General features: G+C 42.4%; 1 protein-coding gene, 1 long non-coding RNA gene and 1 other non-coding gene across 7 annotated transcripts in view; 2 read left to right on the top strand and 1 right to left on the bottom strand.

Annotated features, from left to right (window-relative positions):
- LOC144377323 (uncharacterized) overlaps nucleotides 1–7,852 on the top strand; it is a 36,562-nt gene extending 28,710 nt beyond the window's left edge. Inside the window, exon 2 of the long non-coding RNA XR_013438215.1 lies at nucleotides 7,458–7,852. This is a non-coding gene — a long non-coding RNA (uncharacterized LOC144377323). The remainder of the gene's footprint in view (nucleotides 1–7,457) is intronic.
- The window catches only part of Palm2akap2 (PALM2 and AKAP2 fusion), a 457,555-nt gene that overhangs the window by 68,732 nt on the left and 366,037 nt on the right, over nucleotides 1–22,786 (bottom strand). Inside the window, exon 1 of one of the 5 annotated variants that reach the window (XM_078047935.1) lies at nucleotides 2,478–2,701. The exons of the other annotated variants lie outside the window; for them this stretch is intronic. Coding sequence (XP_077904061.1) covers nucleotides 2,478–2,513 — 36 coding nt within the window. The 5' untranslated portion in view covers nucleotides 2,514–2,701. Of the gene's footprint in view, nucleotides 1–2,477; nucleotides 2,702–22,786 lie in introns of those variants that run through there. 5 annotated transcript variants of the gene reach the window in all.
- Trnaa-agc (transfer RNA alanine (anticodon AGC)) lies at nucleotides 20,681–20,753 on the top strand. Its single transcript has one exon. It is a non-coding gene; the product is annotated as a tRNA-Ala (tRNA).

Below are 22,786 nucleotides of genomic sequence, written 5' to 3'. Positions count from 1 at the left end.
AATGTTTGTCTTTCTGGAAGGTCAGCCTAGAGTAAATGTTTCTAAGATTATTAAAGTGAAAAAAAAATCTGGCAACATGGCCTGAATGTAGAGGACATGTGTTGTTTTGCTCTGACACCCACATCCCACTATTTCCATTAAAGAACTCTCCCTTTTTCCAGTCTCTGCCTTTTGCCCTGTGGTCTAGGGAAACACACACACACACACACACACACACACACACACACACACACACACACACACAGAGACTCTAAGATGAGCACATGACCCAAGCCTCGACAGCCAAAACGCTTATCCCCACCACACCCATCAGGGGCAGGAGAACCAATCAGAGCCAATGACAGTTCATTCTGAGACTTGTTGGAACTTCAAGGAATTGAGAAAATCAGATTTAAAATTCTGGGGCTGCTGCCTTGACACCACAAACAAGAGTCTGCCAGAGACTAGAGTCAACACAGGGAGAATCAACACAGCTGAATGGGGAAAGAGGGACAGTGAGGATGTCATCTAAACTCCTGGATCCCACGGTTCCTGAAGGTACATATCTCTGTACCTTTCAGTAAGTAATATGAGCCATTAAATTCCTATTCTTAAGCCAGGTTGACTTAGGCAAGCCACACTTCTTGTTTCTAGTGGCATTTCAGTGACTTTAAAACAACACAGAAGTTACATAAAAAATTCATGTTTGAGCTGGGTTGTGGCTCAATGGTAGAGTGCTTGCCTAACGTGTGAGGCACAGGGTTCAATTCTCAGCACACACAGAAATAAAAATTCAGATCCACTGACAACTAAAATATATATATAAATTTCATGTTTAAGCTTACAAAAACAAACTGAAAAAACTGGTTTTTTTCATTGTCAGTATATGGTATTTAGTTTAATTATATATTTGTTACAAATTTCTTCAGGTTTTTTAATTATTATATTGTACAGAATGAAACTGACCAAATTATGTGCATGTATAAATGTCACAATGAATCTCACTATTATAATTATAAGGCATCAATAAAAATTTGTTAAATATATATGTAATATATATATAATACACTATACCATTGAACACTCATGAGTTCACTTATAAAGAAACAACTAGTCAGTTCACAGTATTTTCCCATTTATAACTCTCTGAGAGAAGGATCAGTGACTCAAATCTGACTTCTGACCTCTCGCTCAATCTTATGGATAAAAAAGTCAGACACTGCTGTGCGACCAGGATATGAAATGGCTCGGCTCTATCTTCAGAAGTAACAGTAAATGTGATACCCAAATGGGCCAACAGAAATTTGGAAAAAACAAAATATATTTGGGGCTAGCAAGTGCCAGGTCATAGGTTCAATCCTTAGTACTGCAAATATATAGAGATGTGTATAGATACATAGACACACACACACACACATATATATGATAGGGGATATTGGAACTGTTCTATAAACTTGATTTTGCTTTGTGTAAATAGAAAATGAATAATTCTTAAACAAGGACAAGAAAACCCATTTTACACACACACACACACACACACACACACACACACACACACAAAACCAAGTGGACTCAGAAAAGCAAGAGAGATCACACACATTATTTTACCAATCAACACATATAAATCTGAAAAACTTCTAAGTTTAAGACCCCTCTCTTGAATTAACAGACACTGCTGGTGACCATGGCCAGGGCCTTTGTGGGCTTAAAGACGTGCACCTGGGTGGCTCCATGCTTCCCATCCCTCCTTCGCCACCACCATGTGGACACACACACAGGTCACACAGCTATCTTCCCCACTCTTGATGCAGGCTCGGGGAAACACAGATACAAAAACTGCCACCAAACCCCTGCAAGGACCAGGACACCTAGCCAGAAGAGGGTCTGAGAGGGAATTCATGTCACCGTTTTCAAACCCTAAGAAGGATACTCATAGCTTTACCCATGCCTGCCGACTTTGGCAGCACATTCAAGGTCATGGCAAATAACTAAAGCAGATATACCTTCCATGCGTTCCACGGCTCAGGGGCTATCTGCCTGGCTTCCAGCAGTGCATCTAAGATCATTATTAGCTGATTTAGAAATCATTGCAGCATTGAATAATCAGGTAAAAATCCCAGAGAACACTTCTACCAAAGCTCTACCTCCTTGAAAAGAAAGCCCTACGGAAGTGAAGGTGTTACAGTGGTTGCCAGGAAAAGAGCAATCGTTTACCAAACTTAAAGAGCAGCAGCATTTGTGTAACCTTAGAGCTATTCTGCTTTTGCTTTCTTAAAGAAACCCTGCTCCCAGGAGCACAGCTCAGCTGTTTGGAACTTCCAGTCTGAAATGCTAGGGACATGCTCTCTGGGTGACCTAACACCTTGAGTTCAGAAATGCAATGTCCCTAAAGGACAAAGGGGAAATGTGTCTTAAGGAGAGTGAGGCATGAAAGGTGAAAGGACATTCTCCCAACAGCCAGCAGCAGAACTCAACAACAGAGAACCGCAGTGACCTACCGTGAAGAGAGAGAAGAGCATCCAGGTAGCGATCATGACCTAACTCTGCCTCGGTTGCACCTAATCTTGGGAACCAGCTGCCCTACAGCCTCGCCCTGGTTTCCCTTTCTTCTGTTGCACCTCCAATGTAAGGACACAGCCCTCAGCCAGGTCACAGCGTTTCAGGTGAAACAGGACTGAGCCCGCATCCTGCACCTGTGCACAGGTACCTGGCGGTCACTGCCCCAGAAACCACACAGACTGCAACGTGAACCGGCCCGACTTCTCCGTGGTGCAGTTTGGAACCACGTTGGAGCCTTCAAGGGCAAATGAAACAGGAGTCGACTGTATTTATTTTTACACAGCTACTAATGATCAGATTACATTTTTATCAGATCGATTATGATTCAACAAATGCTAGCTGCTAATTGGATTCAACGGTAAGGGGATGGCAAGGCCAGAGTAAGCAGCGGGCAGTTCATTTTGCTCTTATTTTCATGAAGTCACCATGACTTATTCTATAATACAAACAGCAGAAAGTGACCTTCAAGGTGTGTTCCTCCTGTAAAGCTGCTGGCTCTCCACAATAAGGAAGAGTCACTGGACACTGTGTTTACAGTGAAGAGAAGTAACTCTATTGGTTCACACAAAGGCACCTTTACAAAGAGAGGAAGAAAACCTGTTTAGCAAAGAGGCAGGAGCAAAAAGGGACACGGGCACCTCGTGAAAAGGGACACAAGATGAAGCCAAGACACCGATGCCCCTGTTAATGGGACAAGAATCTAATTCTAGGACCCTTAGACACAATTCCTAAGTTCCATCCCTGGTACCCCCCTCCCAAAACAATCCCACTTTTATCAAAAACTGTATTTAAAAGTTTTGTTTTTGATGTGTTTTGTTTTGTTTTCCTGGTATCCTCTTTTGAGATTTGAGTAAAGATATGGGAAATTCTGCTTTGGGCATCAGTTAGGATGGCTGGCTCTCTGCTACAGCCGAGGGGTAAGCTGGTGACCTCATCCTTGGCTGCTGGAGTCTGTCAGTGTGACCTCTAATTGTAGTCCCAGTCTGGGCGTATGGGGAGCGGCGGTGGGAACCTTTAGGGGGTGAGCAGTTAGGTCACTAGGCTACTAGGACCCTGGCCTCATCCTCTCATTTTTTCGAATGCTTTATATTATCTCTGGAGATCATTTTCATTCTATAAGACATATCTAGTTTTGGCTTCAGTCCCAATTTCAATAAATGAAATTTAAGGAGGCAGTGCTTCGAAATACATCCACGTGCTCTTCCACAAGTGATCTAACTTCCCCTGCTCACCGGCTGCTTACATCAAGCCTGTCAACAGTCTGGGTAGGCCTGAAGCCTTTCTACTTGCCATCTCTCCCCCCCCCCTCCCTGCCTCCAGGCTCTTCCTTGGGTTCAGCAGTGTCCTATCTATCTCTACACTGTCCAGATGGTAGCCACTAAGCACACGTTGGCTATTATCTACTGGATACACTCCCTTTCTCCCTTCTTAGCACTTACCACCACCCGAAATGATGTTGTCTATAGCTGCTTCCTGGGACAGAAACCTTGTCCATCTCACTTCCTGCATATCCCAATACCTAGAACCGTGTTTGGCACAGAGCACTTAGGAAATCTTTGTTGAGTTAGTCAATGAACAAATCAGCTTATCGGGCTGAAGTGCCATCTTGGTGGAATGGAAAACAAGGGAAATCCACCTGCATGGCTAGTGAACTGCTTTCACCAGGACTCTGACAGACACAGCCACGGTCCACAGCTCATCCACAGCATCTAATCCCGCATTCAAATAGTGAGAAGGGTAAGGACCCTGCAAACCAGGGTCATAAGGTTGAAGACTTAGAGACTTAAGATTCTGCAAGGACAGACACGAAGCTCCTCGCACGGAGTGGGTTAGAACAAATAGCCATAACCCTGAAGGCCATATGATCAGTCCCAGCCCTAGTGGGGACAAGTTGTGGCAGGTACTAGGCATAGCACAATGACCCACACAGACATGGCCCACCAACCCATAGAGGGTACCACCTCCTCAAAGAGACCCACCTCGGTAGCATCAAGGTAAGGCATTGGCTCTGTGGCTCTGCTGACAGGCTCTTTCGTGCTCTCCATGAAAGCACAAAAGGGGACACTTCACTCAGCAGGGACAGGAACAGAAGTCTTCCTTGAGGGAGGGCTGATGAAGCCAGGCAGAGCTACCCATGCTAGAAAGGACTGGCAAGTGGTGAGGAGGTCAAGTGTGACAGGGAAGTAGCTATTCCTGGCAGTAAGGACTGCAAAAGCAGACACCTACACATGAAATGGCATAATGCTAGTCCAGAGGCATGAGTGGGGCCCACTCCTAGGCCCCTAGGTCTTGAATGCTAAGGGCTCAGGATTTATTCTTAGAGCAATGGGAGAGAGACTAAGGAGATGTAATGACTACCTGTTTTTAAATGAACTTCATGACCCCAGGGATAGACTAGTGGTGAAGAAACAGGAAAAGGGCACTGCACTTAAGACAAATACAGTAGGTAGGACCGGGACGGAAAATGCCACCTGTGCGTCCACAAGTCTGATGGCCCAAAGCGATACGGCGGCCAAAGACAGGCTGGTATAGTTGTGTCATTTGGACTGACTTTACAAGCTAATGCATGTGCACACATATGCGCATGCACACATGCACACGCGCGCGCGCACACACACACACCCATCTCCTGAGCCCAATGCCTACAGGAACAACAGTGTTAATCAGAAAACTCACAGCAAGGAAAGCAAGGCCCTGAGGAATTTATTGAGACCCTGACTCCGGGGATGTGGGTCAGTGGTTAAGCACCCCTTGGTTAAATCCCTGATACAAAAAAAAAGAAAAAGAAAGAAAAGAGAAGGAAGGAAGAAAGTCAGCCAGCCCGCCAGCAAATAGTGACTAAGTTGTTCTCTGCAGCTTTTCAAGCACCGCTGTGTGGGTCTGGCTAAGGTACTCTAGATTCAAATCTAGTAAACATTTATTTATCATTTGTGCTAGATGTACTCACAGACATTATCCCCTCAATCATTACAGCAATAAACACATGTACTGATAAGATTAAACAGCCGTTACATTGCCCAGAAAGCTGCAATTAATTTTGTATATTTCAATTCATTTCACTTTTTATATTTAAATTAATTTTTACCTTCACTGAATAAAAAATGCACATAGCAAGCACATAGTTTTTAAAAATCAAATAATACCTGGGTGGGGTGGCTTGGGAGTCTGAGGCAGGAGGATAAGTTCAAAGCCAGCCTCATCAAAAGCAAGGCGTTAAACAACTCAGTGGGACCCTGTTTCTAAATAAAATACAAAATAGGGCTGGGGATGTTGCTCAGTGGCCAATCCTGGATACCAGAATAAATAAATAAATAAAAAATCAAATAGTAGTTTAATAGTTAAATTTGCCCCACATCCTCTCCTCAGCCTTATACCACTTTCAACTCTTTATTTCTTTGGGTATTTCTACACTTCTCTAAGTAAGATGTTTCAGTTATATACAAATTTAGACATTTACCTGTTAACTTCCAATCTGCTTGTTCTCCCAATATTTTTATTAACTTCACAAATTATGGTTACTTATTCTTCATTGCACTTATTATTAGGATTATGTAAGTTTTGTATTCCACTGACCTAAGAAGCATATTATAATTATGTTCTTTTCAAATTTTTCTTCTCTGAAGTTAATAATTACCTTATATGCCAATTGTTTAGTTTTCTATGTACATATTACTAACTTCTCTCAAAGCTCCAAATCTGTGAAACCTCCTAATAACAATTTCTAAATAGTTCAGTACAGCAGAAAAAAAAAACAAAACTATGTTCCATTTTGTCCCATGGTTCCTTGTCTTCCTACCACAGCCTTCCTTAGCGGATCCTTAAGACTTCATTTTACGCTCTCCCAAGCTTGGATCCCTGGTTTTCTGCAACCTACACCTTCCACTTCTTTAACTTTTTTTTCCCTCATTTTGCTGGAGCATATCCACCAATACCTTTCTTTTTCCTTTTCCCACATTTAGTTTAATTTGAATTAGTAGTTTAAAGCACCTAACAATTCTATAGTTTTTACAGAAGACAATTCTTCAAGTCCCCATACTCAGCCTGCTTCCTTCCAGTTCTTCTTCCAAGACTTTAACGTCTTTTAGGTGATTTTTGGCAAAAACTTTACATTGTTTCTTTGTGATAATTTATTGTTGGCATTATTCATTACTTCCTAATATTAAAAATGAAAATTTAGTGATTTTTTCCAATCTATGCCCTCACCACATGAAGGTAACTTTCCCAATATCATCATATGAAAATTTTCAAAGATAGGATTATATTAATGAAAAATTACTTCCAGATGAGCAATGGGGTTAGGATGTACTTTCCTGAGCATCTTACTGTTTTATTCAGAGTTAATAACATTATTTCCCCTCCCTTTAGATTGGTATTTTATCTATAGGTCTTACTAGTTTAAGTCTCTTATCATGACATCCAGATGCATCAATTCTATCAATTCTGCCTTACAAATAAAATCACTCCTGGGCCTCTTACAACACAAGGAGCACAGTTCCTGCCATCAGCATCTAGAAGCTTCCCCTGCCTGTTTCATGTTACATCTCCTATTTCCTGTATCACTCCCTGTATCATTCCCTTTCCTATTTTACTCCATCTCAGTGGGCTACCTTCTCTAGCTGCTTCTTGAAAAATTGTATGTCTGAAATGTCGTTATTCTATCCTCACACTTGAGTGAAAGTTTGGCTGGGTATAAAACTTCAGCTTTAAAATCATTTCCCTCTTGATGCTGGTGCTGCTGCTGACAACATCTAAAGGAAATGACTTGAAAGCTGAAGTTTTGTTAATTCTGCAAATCTAATCAGAGCAGCATCCTAAAAAGTTGTTAATGGGAAAGGCTAAGAGCCAACTGATGTATATGACATAGTGCATAAGGCTCGGGAAATGTCAAACTAACCAGGCATCCTTATTTACCCACACAGACGGCTTCAACCTGCTGCCCCAAATTTCACTGCTGTTGTCTCCTCTCCTGTTACCTCTGCACTTGTGGACAGCCATCTTAAAAAACTCCCTTCAGGGAAATAAACCAGTCACAAGAGGACAAATGCTGTGTGGTGCACTTAACATGAGGTGCTTAGAGTGGCCAAACCATGTGACAAAAAGAAAGATGGCGGTTTCCAGTACTGGGAGAAGCAGGCAGTTGGGAAATCACTGCTTAATAGGTGCAGAGTTTTAGATTGGGAAGATAAAAAAGTTCTATCCAAGTACAACCACAGAAATGTAAAGTTGCTCTGCAATTGTGTACGATGAATCAAAATGCATTCTGCTGTCTTATATATCTAATTAAAATGAATAAATTAATTTTTAAAAAGTTCTAGCCAAGAATGTTTGTGATGGTTACAACTGTGTGGAAAAACTTAATACCCCTGAACTATACACTTAAAAATGGCCAAAATGATCAATCCTATGTCACACAGTTTTTACTAGAATAACGAAAAAGAGACTACTTTTTTATCATTCTTCATGAAGTTTTCTTTGGTAGAGGGCAAAAGCAGATGGTTATAATCAATCTTTATGCAGAAGTCTTTTATAGCTAAGATTCTGTTGGTTGTTGTTATCGACATAACACTGTGTGTTGTTTCTACAGACTGTACTTTAATAGATGATTTCAAGGGTGATTTTTTACCACATCAGCTTTTAGAATCCGGCCCTCCCAAGTTAAGATGCCACTGCCTGTACAACCTTGGGCTATATTAACAGAAACATAAGAACCGGAGCGGTGAGGTTCTGGACCAGAACACAGGATGTGCTCTCAACTCCACCTATTACAAGGGTTGAAGTGAGTGATGAAGGGCTTTAGCCGGAGGGGAACTGGGGATATTTAGCTTGGGAAATAAGTTTTGGTGAGTTGCAGGGGAGGGTTCATATACAGCAGGAGAACCCTGCCCCCAAATCTCTAATATCAGAAGAGCTCTCATAAGAAAGAGAGACTCATAGACTGTGAAGCCCCAATAAGGGTTAGGCCCAAGAAGAGAAGCTACCAGGTGAGCGATTCTAGTTATTAAATAAGTGACAAGAAACAGAATTTCCTATCACTTGAGTTGGGCTACCACTGGAGAATGAAGCTGGGTTGTTGGCAGGAAAAGCCCCTGGGGAAGGGCTGCTGGTCCCTTTCAGCCCTGGGGTTCTTCATGAAGGGTTTGCCCAAGCAGTCATCAAAATGCTGTACCCTGCCAAGCCAAGAGGAAACCAGGGATGCTCTGTTTTAAGAATGTGATCCACTGAGAAAAACAGACACTCCTCAAAATAGGAACACATGATTATAGGCCATATGCGGGCCACAAGGCTAGTCCCACCCCTGCCTTTCCAAAGGCAACTTTTTTTAACAATGTAAATTCCAAAACATCAACAGTCATTCTCAATGAAACGCTCTGGTGCGAGTTCTGAAATTGTTTCTTCCTAATAAAAATATCTTTGGATTTATCACTTTTCACAGAGGTAAACTTTTAACTTGAACTTATTTGACTGTTTCCCCCCAAAATACTCATGTCTTTAGAAGACTCTGGAAAATCAAGTAAGTGAACTCTTAGAAGAATTATCTATGTTTATTAAAATGTGACCCACTAGAGATCGGGGTTATGGCTCAGTGGTAAAGCACTTGCCTAGCGTGTGTGAGGCACTGGGTTCGAACCTCAGCACCACATAAAAAGGTATTGTGTCCATAAAAAATGTATTTAAAAAAAATTTTAAGTGTGACCCCCTAAAGCAATAACTGCATATTACCATGTTAAACAGGCCTCCCTACTTTCCCACCACCACCACCACCACCACCCTACCCAGTACTGGGAATTGAGCCCAGGGACACTCCATTGCTAAGCTACACACAGAGTCCTTTTTTTATTTTGTGTTTTTTTTGTTTTTGTTTTTTTGTAGTTTTAATGGACAGCACGCCTTTATTTTATTAGTTTATTTTTATGCAATGCTAAGGATAGAACCAGCGCCTCACACATTTTAGGCTAGGCAAATGTCTGCCACAGAGCTATAGCCACAGGCCTCCACAGTTCTTTTTAAAATTTTTGAGAGTGATCTCACTAAATTGCCCAGACTGGCCTTGAACTTGTGATCCTTCTGCCTCAGCCTTCCAAGCAGCTGGGATTCTAGATGTGCACAACCACCCCCAGCTACACCCATTTAAATGTCTATGTGTCTTTCATTCAGTCTCTGGAAAGACATCACACAAACCGGGCATTCTTGAGCTTTCGTTCACTGGTTTCTCTGAGAAGCTTTAAATACTCGGCTTATCAACAAAATTAACACAGCTTTTGCCAGCATTAGGAGATGGAAAAGCACCAGGAATGACAGCAACAGCTACTGCTGCCCCAGCACTCTGAGCACAGGCTTCTCACTTCCGCCCATTACCAGGAAGTGGGGGCCAAGCAGACATTCACGAGCTGCCTGTCACAGCACACCTGACCTCACACCTCTGTGGTTTTGGTATCCAGAATTATCGACCTCAATGGCAACTTCTATTGAACCCTCTCCTGATAATATGACTTCATGCATAAAGATGAAAGCTGACAGGATGAGTGGCTTTTTCTCTCTAAAGTTTTCTTTCTCTCAGGAAAACGGAAGGCACCGAGGATCCAAATGCAGCCTTCCCTGCCCACTGGCATCACCAGCATGAGTCTCCTCCTCAGCTGCACTTTCTAGTCACCAGCTGGGTTCAGGGCTGACAGGTGGAGTGTGTATGCCCCGGGTGTAAGGTCCTAGCTTAGCATCTGGGTGGCCATCTTAAGTGACAATTGCCATTTTAAGGCTTTCCTACCCAAGGGCCTTTCTGAGAAAGGCTCACCACTCCCTCTTACCAAACCCACCCTTAATCACCCACATGAGGACCCGCCCAGCTCTAATCCCTGAGCCACCCCCATAAAAGTCTCAAACCCGAAACTTGTATTGCCTCTCTCCTCTATGGAGAGATGTGACAAATAATAAACTCTCAATAATAATAAACTCTCGTGTATCTCTGCCTGGCCTCCGTCTTCCATTTCTCGCTCGCCCGTCTCCCGGTCCCTCACTGTCCTTTCACGGGGCTGCCTAGCACTGTGCCCACCATGCAGTACTGCTCCATGTCTGTGCATCAAACTGGATGATGAAGAGAAGACAGTCACTTTGTAAGAGAGGGAAGTCCAAGCCTCCAATCAGAGACCAAGAACAGAGGGGCAGAGAGACAGCATCACGCTCTGCAGCCTCAAGAAGTGAGCGTGCGGCTCTCACCACTGGATGAATCAATAATTTTCCCTCCAGGTCTTTTCCTTGTAGAAAAACCAAGGAGACTTAAAATTAACCTAACATCGAAATTTTTATTTTTTGGTTTTGTTATTGTTGTTCGTGTTGTTGTTTGGGATTTTTTTTGGGGGGGGGGGGCACTGGGGATTGAACCCAGGGATGCTCTACCACTGAGCCACATCCTCAGCCCTTTTTATATTTTATTTAGAAACAGGGCCTCCCTAAGTTGCTGAGGCTAGCTTTGAACTTGCGATCCTCCTGCCTCAGCCTTCCAAACTGCTGGGACTATAGGCATGGGCCACCACACCTGGCTTCTTTGGGTTTTTTTTTGAGGTTCATTTGTTTTGGTTTTGGATGTTGGGGATTCAACCCAGGACCTAGTACACGCCAGGCAAGGGATCTGCCACTGGGCTACATCCCCAGGCTCCTAACATCTCAGTTAAATACATCCCATGTCCCCACTCCTCACCAGACATCACAGTGTCGTATTTGCTTCCTTTCCCATTAAAAGCTGACCAAAGGAAATTTTGAGGCACTTCATCAAATCTTACAAATGGGAAATAATACTTCTTGGCAGGCTAATGTAAGATAATCACTGAGGGCACAGAGTACTGATTTTAAAAGCAAATGTCTTTATTCAGCCAAGGTTGAACTGCCCAGGGCAATATTTCAAATGAGCTATACAAGTTTCCTAAAATTAGTCGTTCCATGCAGTTGCTATTGTTGGACACCTTTTAGACGAAGTGCAGCTAAATGTATTTTGGCCAAAGGGTCAGGAGGCCACGGCGACCATGAGCGATGTTCTTGGAGCAAACACTCAGTCACAGCAGATTCTCTCTCAGATTACAGAGCAAAATGTGTCCTCAGCCATTATTTTTAAATACTTGAGTCAACAGTAGTACAAGGGCACAGTGAGATGTTTTCCTAATCAAAAAAAAAAAAAAGTCCTCCAAAGAGAGTTTTGATCAAAAATTACCCTCATCACAAGGGAATGAAAATAGAATAACAAACGGATATATAATAAACACTAAGAAAATCCTGAAAATATTATTTCATCTGCATTGGGGGATTAAAAACTCTTTTCCCAATCTGCTTTTAATGACATTCCCAAACAATGGGAGACAACAAAAATAAATTTTAAAAATTCATAAGCACTAGCTGGGCATGGTGGCACATGACTAAAATCCCAGTGATTAGGAGGCTGAGGCAGGAGGATCCCAAGTTCAAAGCCAGCCTCAGCAACTTGGCGAGGAGGCCCTAAAGCAACTTAGCAAGATCCTGTCTCTAAATAAAAATAATGACAAAGGGCTGAGGATAAGGCTAAGTGATTAAGCACTCCTGGGTTCAATCCTTAGCACCCCCCAAAATAAATTTCCTAAGTGCCAAATAAAACAGTCATGTTTTTCAAAACAGAGCAATAGATAACTTCAGAAGAATTCTTCATGGGAGAATACATAGCTCTCAAATATTCAGCAGACAGTTACTGAAAGCCTTCTATTGACCAGGTCTAAGCCACTAGTATTCTTGAGTAGGTCTAAGAACCCCACAGAAGCGCATCATGTGGCTAATATAATAAAATGAACACATAGCCCTTGCCAGAAATACACTGGCTGGTGGGTAAAGACCCCTGGGCCAAATCTGCTGCTGGTTCTAGTAAACACAGTTTTAATGGAACGCAGCCAAGCCTGTTCATCTTCCTAATGTCTAAGGCTGTTTCCAAGTTTCAATAGCACAACTGAGTAGCTGCAACACAGACCACGAGGGCTGCAAAGACTGAAGTATTTTCTGTCCAGTCCTTGTCAGAAGGTGCTTGTTAATGCCTGGTCTAAGTCAAGGCAGTATCTGCAGGAGAGTGGGGCAGGGTCTAGCCGACATTGTCCCAGATAGCTTTGGACTGAGGTTATGAGACAGACAGTGGCCACTGTAAGAGAGCCCCTGGGCCCAAGAGCCAGAGACCTGAGAGGCATGCCCAGCCTCACCAGTTACCAGTCTGCTCACATAACCTCTCCACATCTGGGGTTTCCCACCAGTCCAGAGGGAGAACCAACAGCAGCTTGGGACCTCCTCCAAGAGGTGAAAGTGTGTTGGCCACAGTGAAAACCCAACCTCAAAGTGAATGCACTCTAACACTAATGAATGTGTGTTTGCAATGTACCAAGTGCCACGCTAGGTGCTTTCTTTGTGTTACTTCATGCAGTCCTCACAATTGCCCTATTAGATGGGGGTGCCATTATGATCCACTTTCATAGATAAATGAATCAAGGATCAGAGAGGTTAAGGGATTTTTACCTATTGTCACACAACTATATAAGTGGTTAACCTAAGGCTCAAATCCAAGTCTGCGACAGTCTATTAACTATTGAGAGCACTGATTCCCGGAATTCCAATTCCCAAATCGAGCCATGTCATGAAACAAAAGACCCATTGGAATTGCTTCTGAGACCTGGGCCCAGCACGGAATGGTATGATCTGTGTGACAGTCTCACTCAAGTGCTAGAGGTTAGGAAATGCCCATTAAATAAACATTAAAGTTCTATCTACACAGGGAGCTGAAAGGGAGCCCCAAGCAAGGATATAGTAATCTTACCTTGACAGGTGCCAGGATCAATTTCAAATAACTAAGTAACACATAAAAAGTGGCTTGAGACACACTCATTGCTCAGAGGCAGTGTCTGTTATTTCCACTCTGCACACGTCTAGATATTATGTGTGCATAATCTGAGACCCTACCTTGTTCCTTGATAAGGCATCTGACAAAGACATTATAGAAAAAAAGTAACAACATAGGTTATATCCCATAGCTTTTGATTTTATATTTCTGGGTTTTTAAATGGAGTTTCATTTGGCAACCTATCAGATTTTAATTGATACATAAAAACATGAAAATCATACATATTTTGGGGTATCAAATAATGATTCCATACATGTAGACACTGTGGCAACTTGTAAGATTTTACTACGGCCAGTTTCACCTTTGAATAAAGCAACAGGAATATAGGCCTTAGGAGTCTATATAAGGATGTCAATCCAGTATTTTCACTTCCAGGATTCTATCAAATAGAAATGACCAAGGATGCTTACAAAAGTCTAAACATCAGGATGCCTGCTGCATTGCTAGCTATAAAGTCAGAGGCTGGACACAACTAAGTCACCCAACATAAACCTAGCTAGGATTCTAACTTAAGATTCGATGCAATATGGCAGCCACAGAAGTCTATATGTAAAAACAGACCAGTTCACATGGAAGGACACTACACACAGAACTAGCTTGTCTTCTTCACAAATGTTCACGTCCTGAAAGACATAAGAACTGGAGAACTTTTCCAGTCTAAAGTGGGGGCTAAAGAAATGAACATCTGAATGCAAAGTGTAATCCTAGATTGGACCCTGGTTTGCAAGTTTTTAAAAAATGCTAGAAAGGGTATTTTGGAAAAAAAATTAAAAAGATTTGAAGATAAAATTTACATTAGATAACAGTATTGTTTTAATGTTAAATGTCCAGTATCATGAATTTTTTTTGGTACTGGAGATTGAGCTCAGGGACACTCAGCCACTGAGCCACATCCCCAGCCCTATTTTGTAATTTATTTAGAGACAAGGTCTCAGTGCTTAGTGCCTCTCTTTTGCTGAGGCTGTCTTCGAACTCATGATCTTCCTGCCTCAGCCTCATGAGTCACCGGGATTACAAGCATGCACCATGGTGCCCAGCTCTGAATTTTTTAATACTATCACAGCTATATAAAGTATATAAAGGGGCACAGTAGTTGCAACTTATTTTAAATGGCTCAGAAAAAAATATATTAAAAATTATACACAATGTATATATAACATATAGACATAAATATAAAGAGAAAATATGGAAAATATCAACAATTGGAGAAGGCAATGTAAAAACTGCACCATCCTAAGTTCTTTTCTAAGTTTAAAATTGTCAGAATGGCGGCTCGGGCGGCTGAGGCAGAAGGAGCACAAATTCAAAGCCATCCTCAGCTATTTATTGAGGCCCTAAGCAATTAAGTAAGACCCTGTCTCTAAATAAAATTTTTAAAGGGCTAGGGATGTAGATCAGTGGTTAAGTGCCCTGGTTCAATTCTCAGTACCAGAAAAAAATTGTCAAAATGAAAAAATAAGATATACACTTGAAATTTTGTTACATGGGAAAAAGTTTCTGTTGAAGTGAGCAAAAACATGAGGATACAGAAGAACACATTCAGCGCATGTCAAGAATGGGGGCAAGCTGAGGTTGTAGCTCAGCAGTAGAGCACTAGTCTAGTACAGGCAGAGCCCTGGGTTCGATTCTCAGCACCACATAAAAATAAATAGATAAAGAATGGGGGCAATTTAAAAAGTGTATATTAGAGCTGGGTGTGGTGGTGCACACCTGTAGTCACAATGACTCAGGAGGCTAAGGCAGGAGGATTGCAAGGCCAGCCTTAGCAACTTGGTGAGATCCTGTCTCAAAATAAAAAATAAAAGAAGGCTGGGTATGTAGCTCAGTGGTCCCGCACCTCTGGTTTCCCATCCTCAGTACAAAAAAAAAAAAAAGTATAGTCAAAGAAAATAAGCCCCCGGCGCTACCAGTTGCGTGTCATTCCCAAGTGTTAAGATTCTGTTTGAGTTTTCTTTTCATTGTTTTGATACTGTTCTGTATCTATCTTTTTGATAACTAAGCACAACTTTTCTAATCAGGAAAAATGAACTCTTAAAGGAAAAATTACATACTTCTATAAATCACATAAACATCTGATTCAGTCTTCAAACACTTTTATGTACCAGCTTGATACATCTCATCAGTGGAATTTGAAGATAAGGCATCTAATCTTAGATTAAATCCTGTGTACAGCAACACTATAACCTTGGCAAATTTCACAACATATCTGGAATATCTTTCCACTCGCACCTCAGAAGAGCAAGGGATTGGGTGTATACAAACTTGACACTTCATGGTTATCGCCAAGGGACATCAAAATTGCTTGAATTCCAAATCACATTCTTCTAATCTGTTCCTTATATTAATTTTTTTTACTTATTTATTCTAAAAATTAGAATACTACATGCGAATGTAGAAAGTTACATGTGTATGGATACTATGTATATTTTCTGAACCACTGGAGTCCATTGCAAATGTAATGCCCAATTTTTTCTAATACTTGTGTGCACATTTCCTAAAAACAAAGACATTTTTCTACCTAACCGCAATCTGGTCTCAAAATCTTGCCATTCACATTGATAGAATTTTCTACCACGTAAATCAAAGACCCCATGCAAATTTTAAGTCATCCCAGTGATGGTCTTGCCACCAAAATATACCCAGGGTCCCAAATAGCATTTGATTTTCATGCCTCCAGTCTCCTTCAATTCAGGGCATTTTCTAGGTCTTTCCTTATCTTTCCTGACACCTCCCCACATTTGGAACAAAATAGTAGCTAAGAAGTTTATAGTAAGGAGCACACATCTTCACAACAATTACACTGAGAAATATAGAACAGTTTTTCAGAACTTGCAGAGAAACGAATACAGTCCCAGACTGTAGACACAGCACTTTGCCAAAGGTAAGTCTCTCCTCTGCACAAGTCACAGAAGTGGTGACATTTTGTTATGGAACCTTTAATCCCTGGGGACGCTGAAACATAAATATGATTTGCCCTCTAGTTATACCCTTGGGGCTGGCATTGAAAATACACTCTGGACTCATCTGAACTTTCTTGTTTGCTTTTTGAACAAAAGGCTTTTAGTTGAGATAAAAACAACAAGTTGGGCTAACCCTGGCCTGAGTGTGCCCGCACAAAGTGATCCAGAAAGTGTCACATTGTCCTAGCAGCTGGGGGCAATGCTCCGTTCAGGTCAGGAGGCTCCCTTCCTTCAAGTGTCCCCATTGAGAGGGCTTCCAGGAACCCCCATGGGAGAACCACCTGTAGTTGTTTTTGTTTTGGTTTTCACTCAAGTGCCTTCTTTTTCCCCAAAGCTTTGTGTTTTGTCTCAAAACACAAGACCCACGATGACATGACGATGACGATGACGCATGCTTGCTGGGAACACTCTGTCATGAAGATGGACTTACAGATAGAGGCTTCAGGGCTTCACGTGAAAGACTCATTCAGAGCCCTGGAATTGATAATGAGGTTATTACTGAGAAGTGCAGAATCGATTGTAATTTTCCTCACTTGTATCTGGCAAGCACGCGGGTGGAAACATCCCAATCCCGAGGCGATACTTCTCAGTGGTGCCGGGTGAAGGGTCTAGAAATAATCTGTGATGTATTTCTCCTTTGCTCACGGCCTCACATGTCCATTTTCTAATTAAACGGTTCTCATTAGAAAATCCAAATGGAGTGGACATGCCAAGTAAAGCAAGGAAGGAGAGGAGAAAGCAAGCCAGGTGAGCCAGAAGGGGCGTTTCAGGTGTCCCACGGAGGGAGACCGGAGGCAGAATGCAGAAGAGAGGTGATGCCAAGCTGAGGAAGCAGGAGGTGAGGGAATCAACCAACCAGATGCTGGTCTGAGAACTGGGTTATCTGGCTGCATCTGAAGGGCAAGACTCACACGGAGGGACTGTGCCCCAGGTGGTGCACCCTCCTCTAGAGGGTTTCTCTCCCCAAAGCACTGTGCCTGCACCCCAGGACCACGAGTCCTAGCTGCCAACCTCTCTCAGACCAATGTCTCCCCATCTCTACCCCCATCCTTTCAACAAGCCCTTTGCTGCAATTCTACAAGACACGAGAGGACACAAGACAAGTCACTTCTCTCAGGTCCAGCTTCAGTTTTTCTTCCTTTTCCACAAATGAAATCACAGGTTAATGTTTATCATCCATCTGATTCTAGAAAGATCCAAGCTTAACAGCAGGCAATTTGTGGAGGCTTCTGACCCATTCTGGTCAGCCCCTTGCCAGGCTGAGTCATGGAGATGGTCACCCCATCCTCAGCAACTGCAGGCAGTTTGACTTCAGGGTCTTTTGCGAGGCTCCTTTTGCTGTCCTGGCTTGGGCTGGCCCCTCATCATCTTCCACACACAGGAGGATGAGCTGTACTGAAGAAGTCCTGCTTCAGCGCTGACCACCTGAGCCACGGCTAGACACCTCGCCCCGTTTCTCTTCTGTGCCACCCGGTTTGCTGAGCGACTGCTTACGAGAAGCAAGAATTTATCTGGTAAATTCTCAGGGCAAAATTTTAAGTGCCCGATCCTGGAAGGCTGCTGTGGAATCTTACCCTCACAGAAAAGACAAAAGGAGGAAGGATGGGAACACAGCCAGGCAGAAGTCAAATGAAAGGTCAGGGGAGAATGAGCCTGCTGGTCCTTATGGCCACAGCCCCCACCAAGCCCTCAATGGACTTGGACCACCATAGCCACCTCCAGATGCATCCTCTGTGTTTCTGAGATTTCCAAATAAGTGGCAAAATTTGTCAAAACATTTTAATCTTCCTGCATTAGATCTGGTTTCTTAACAGGGCATTTCATGTGCATCATCCCTGGCTATTACAGAATAAAATCATTACACATGGAAGTGGTGGAATTTATTTCCCTTTTCCATTTCTTCAATTTCCTGCCATTGTCTATATTACAAGACCTGTAAGATGCCTGGTGCTGAAACTATGCAGACAATTAAAATAGATGACACACATCTGCAGTTTTAATGAAACAAGATAAATCTCAAAAATGTATGCAGAGTGAGATGTGCTGCTGCCGCTTGGTATATAAAGCTATTGAGTGAGTACAGCGTGATCTCAATATTAGTGGCCCTTTTTCTTAATATTTCACAATACAACAAATAAAAAAAGGCTCAGCCTATCACTTTTGAAAGGAGAAAACTGGGTAAAGTCCTAAGGAAATGATAAAGACCAACTTTTAGCCAAACCACCCATGACAGTGCTAAATAATGTGAAAATATGCCCTTTCTAAGCACCAGTGAACAGGGCAATCACTGGACAGAAAAATTCCTAAACTAAAAATAACTGATGTGGGTAAAAAAAGGAGGAGCTACAGAGGACTAGGGTCCATCCAGGTGAGCATTAACAGAATGAGAGAAAGCGAGCTGAGCTACTGACTGTTAAAGACATTAGAGAAAAAACAGACTGGGTCCACAGGGGCCATGAGGAGGGGAGGCCAGAGGAGGAGAGCAGAGGTTTCCCTAAGTCAGGCAACCCCTGCTTAAATGTAAGAATGTAGGACTGGGAGTGCAGCTGGGTGGAACCAAAAAGAAAAAGGGAGGGAGGGAGAGGAGGAAGGGGAAGGAAAGAGAAGAACACACACCTCCAAGGTTCAAGCAGGTATGAAAAAGTGCATGCTCTGACCCAGGGTCACAGACCCCAAGGTCAATATCAGGACCCTCCCAGAGCAGCACAGCCTGTAGTCATCTGAGTTCATTCAGGCAGCTAAATACCTAGTAAGGAGAACACAAAACTTCACCATCCCATATACTCTATGAAGTTTTGAAATCGAGTTTCTATCACCACCCAACTATCACATCGACCAAATTACACGTGTCTTAATTTTTTGGTCTATAAAAATGAGAAGATTCAATAAAGGATTGATAAGGTCCTCCTTACATTTTCTAAAATGTGAATAATAATTACAAATATAATAAACAGAATTGAGTTCCCAGGGGAAAAAAAATCACTATTTTAAAAATTGTCAAATTTTTGCTGAACTACCCAAACAATAGTGAAAAGTTTCTCTCTTCTGCTCCCCCCAATTTGGTAGTCTGTATCCTTCTGGAATTTTGTCAGATCCAAGTGTGTGACTTTGAGCCACTCCTTTAGCTTCTCTGAGACTCAGTTTCTTTATGTACAAAAACGTCCTCTTAGGGGAACATGAACGGATTTAAAGTAGGTGAAAGTGTTTCTGCAGTGGGTTTTGTGCGAGGTTAGTCACTGCTAGGAGTCACAATCTGGTGCTTCCCTCTCTGGAGTCTGCCAGGATGCCCGTGGGGTGGGGATGAGGCCAACCCTCTTCCTCTCCAGCCTCGCCATTCCTTAGCTGGCAGCCTCCCTCCGTGAGTCAGGGCAATCAGGGGTGGGCACCCTTGACTTAATCAAGTGACATTAGGAGAATGGAAATAGTCACTTGATTATGATTTAACCAGTAAAAGTTCTTGTAAAATTACCTCTGAATCATGTTTGCATCCTTCTGATAAATCAGAGCAGGAGGAAACTGATGCATGGAAGTGACCACTGGGAGTCACTGGGTCACAGCTATATCTCCAGTTCATTTGTCCCCGCCCAAAGACCCAGATCAGAGGAGCAGCTGGATCAGATGGAAGCTATCATTATCACAGTACGGCTCCATCCAGAACATGGAATGGAGGGCTTCTAGGGGTGTGGCACAGTGGTATATCACTTTCTGGGCACGCAGGAGGCTCTAGGTTCAATCTCCAGTACTGGGGGGTGGGGGACGATATGGAATATGGAAGAATTTAACCACATTAACACACTAATAAGCCACAAGAACAATATGCAGAGGACTCACATTAGAAATACATCCATCTCATAACCACAGGATATTTCTCTTCTGTTCCTGGGACCGATATTCTGAAGTCAACTATGAGGCGTCCACAAATAATGATTTATAATTGTTATAGTTTTCAAAACACATGTCAATGCATTTGATTCTGAGTGTTTGGGGGAGGGAAATTTACCTTTATTGAAAACTTGGTATGTGCCAGCCACTTTGGATTTATTATTGCACTCAATTCTTATCAGCAATAACCAGTCATAGGGAATATTAACCCCAATCTGCAGTTCACGAAACCAAGGCTTCCAGAGGTATAATCACTGGATCAGGTCCTCCTGGGCTCCCGGCCTCTGCTGGACTCTTTCCCTACAACCTCTTCCTCTTAGAGAGAGGGCTACATTTGGTTTTGTTGACACTGTAGTTTATATAAACACTGTAGTTTATTCTATCTTTAAGAAATCAAATCTTGGGCTGAGGATGTGGCTCAGTGGTAGAGTGCTTGCCCAGCATGCATGAGGCCCTGGGTTCAATTCCCAGCACTGCAAAAAAGAAAGAAAAACCTACTGGAAGGGCTGGAGTTGTAGCTCAGCAGTAGAGCGCCTGCCTAGCACATGTGAGGTCCTGAGTTTGATCCTCAGCACCACATTAAAATAAAGACATTGTGTCCAACTATAAGTAAAAAAATAATTTAAAAAGAAAGAAAGAGGGCTGGGGATGTGGCTCAAGCGGTAGCAAACTTGCCTGGCATGCGCGCAGTGCTGGGTTCAATCCTCAGCACCACATAAAATAAAATAAAGATGTTGTGTCTGCCGAAAACTAAAAAATAAATATTAAAAAATTCTCTCTTAAAAAAGAAAGAAAGAAAGAAAGAAAGAAAGAAAGAAAGAAAGAAAGAAAGAAAGAAAGAAAGAAAGAAAGAAAAACCTACTGGAAATTTTAAGTCAAGGTGACACTGAAAAATGTCCACTTCCTATCCTATATTCTCATGTCCACGTCATAGGAGCTTTCCTTGGTAAATGCTCTGTCACTCTGAATTATGAGAGGAGCTGTCGTTTTTAAAGAAAATTCCCACCTAGCTCTCCCTCCAGGAAACCTCAGGCCCACACCTGAGCAGCTGGAGGTCTAGCGGGTCCATCAACTCACCATAACCAGGAAGTGTTACCAAGGCCACTGTCATTGCCCTCAGCAACTCCGCCACCACCCAAACCCTTTCCATGCTCCTCAGCTGCCCCTTTAAATGGGAGAGTACAGAAGCCTAATCAGGAAAACAGGAAATGAACCAAAACACAAAAATCAGCCAAGTGAAATCTGCTGGAGACTTTGTCCTTCTTAACCAACCCATCACGAAAGTGTACTGAAGAAAACATAAACTCAAGAGGATTAGCCATCCCATGTAATTTCCGCCTGCCCCAAGTTCTACGGATGCTCTAAGTTATGGTCTTATAAAAAAAGTCTGGAACATAAGCAAATGAGAATTTAAACCCCATCCGGAAAATTCTCACTTGCTAAATCCTCACTTGCCTACAGGGCACACAAGTGGTTTCAACCTTAACCACCTCATCACTGTCAGGAGATTTGGGCAAAAAGCATCCAAATAAATAGATAAAACAGAGATCCCAGTTTCATTTTCACTTCTAACGACAAATATAAAAATAAATGTCAAGGCAGCACATCATCACGCTTCCCACTTCAGAGAGGTTGGACAATCCTCAACTTAGAAGAAATTCTTGATCAGAAATGTTAATAGACAAAACCAGAAAACCATTGGGGGAGGGGTGTCTGAGGGGCCCCACACTAATCTAAGCAAAGCTCAGAGGTCTGCCAATTCTGGTACAAGCCATTCAGCTTCAACACATCATTGAGAAAGAAGTCTACAACTAACACCAGTAAACAAAAATACAGAGCTTAGTCCCCAGGAAAGTTGAGACCTGGGTATTTCTCCTCTCTCACAATATTAGCTTACAGCTTAGCAACAGCAGGGTGGAGGAGGAAATTCCTCCGTTCACACCCACCCACCCCCAAGTGCCTTTTGAAAGGGGACTGTGTACAACTCATTTTTTTTTTTAAAAAATCTATTGTTGAGGCTGGGGAGACTCAGATGTTTTTTTCTCCTCGCTAATAATGGACTCAACTGCCTTGAAGTCCATGAACTCCAGAGTGGGAAATACCAAGCCGACAAACAAGAATAGGTTAAGTAATGCGTCAGCCAGATGATGTGCCTTAAACTTCACTTCTAGAATACTTTAAGGCATGCATTAGCAGCAAAATGTCTCCTTCAACAAAGTTATTTAATTTTACTTAATTTATAACTTTAAAAAGTCTTCTTGGGCTGGGGTTACAGCTCAGGGTTAGCATGTGCTTAGCATGCATAAGGCCTTGGGTTCAATCCCCAGCACCCCCTCCCCCAAAAAAAGTAGGATAAAAGTGTTTCTTAATTATTAATAAAAAAAGAGTATAACTTTAAATTTAAATAATCTAAATATGAAGTCTTTACTGAGGGAAGAGCCACAAAGTCACTGTCCACTCAAGAGACTGGACCCTAGCCTCTCACTCTCTCTAGCCTCAACAGAGTTTGAGA

Source organism: Ictidomys tridecemlineatus, chromosome 4 (genome assembly GCF_052094955.1).
Source record: "Ictidomys tridecemlineatus isolate mIctTri1 chromosome 4, mIctTri1.hap1, whole genome shotgun sequence".
Taxonomy (NCBI): Eukaryota; Metazoa; Chordata; class Mammalia; order Rodentia; family Sciuridae; genus Ictidomys; species Ictidomys tridecemlineatus.
Note: the sequence above shows the minus strand (reverse complement) of the source record. Positions and strands in the feature narration are given on the sequence as shown.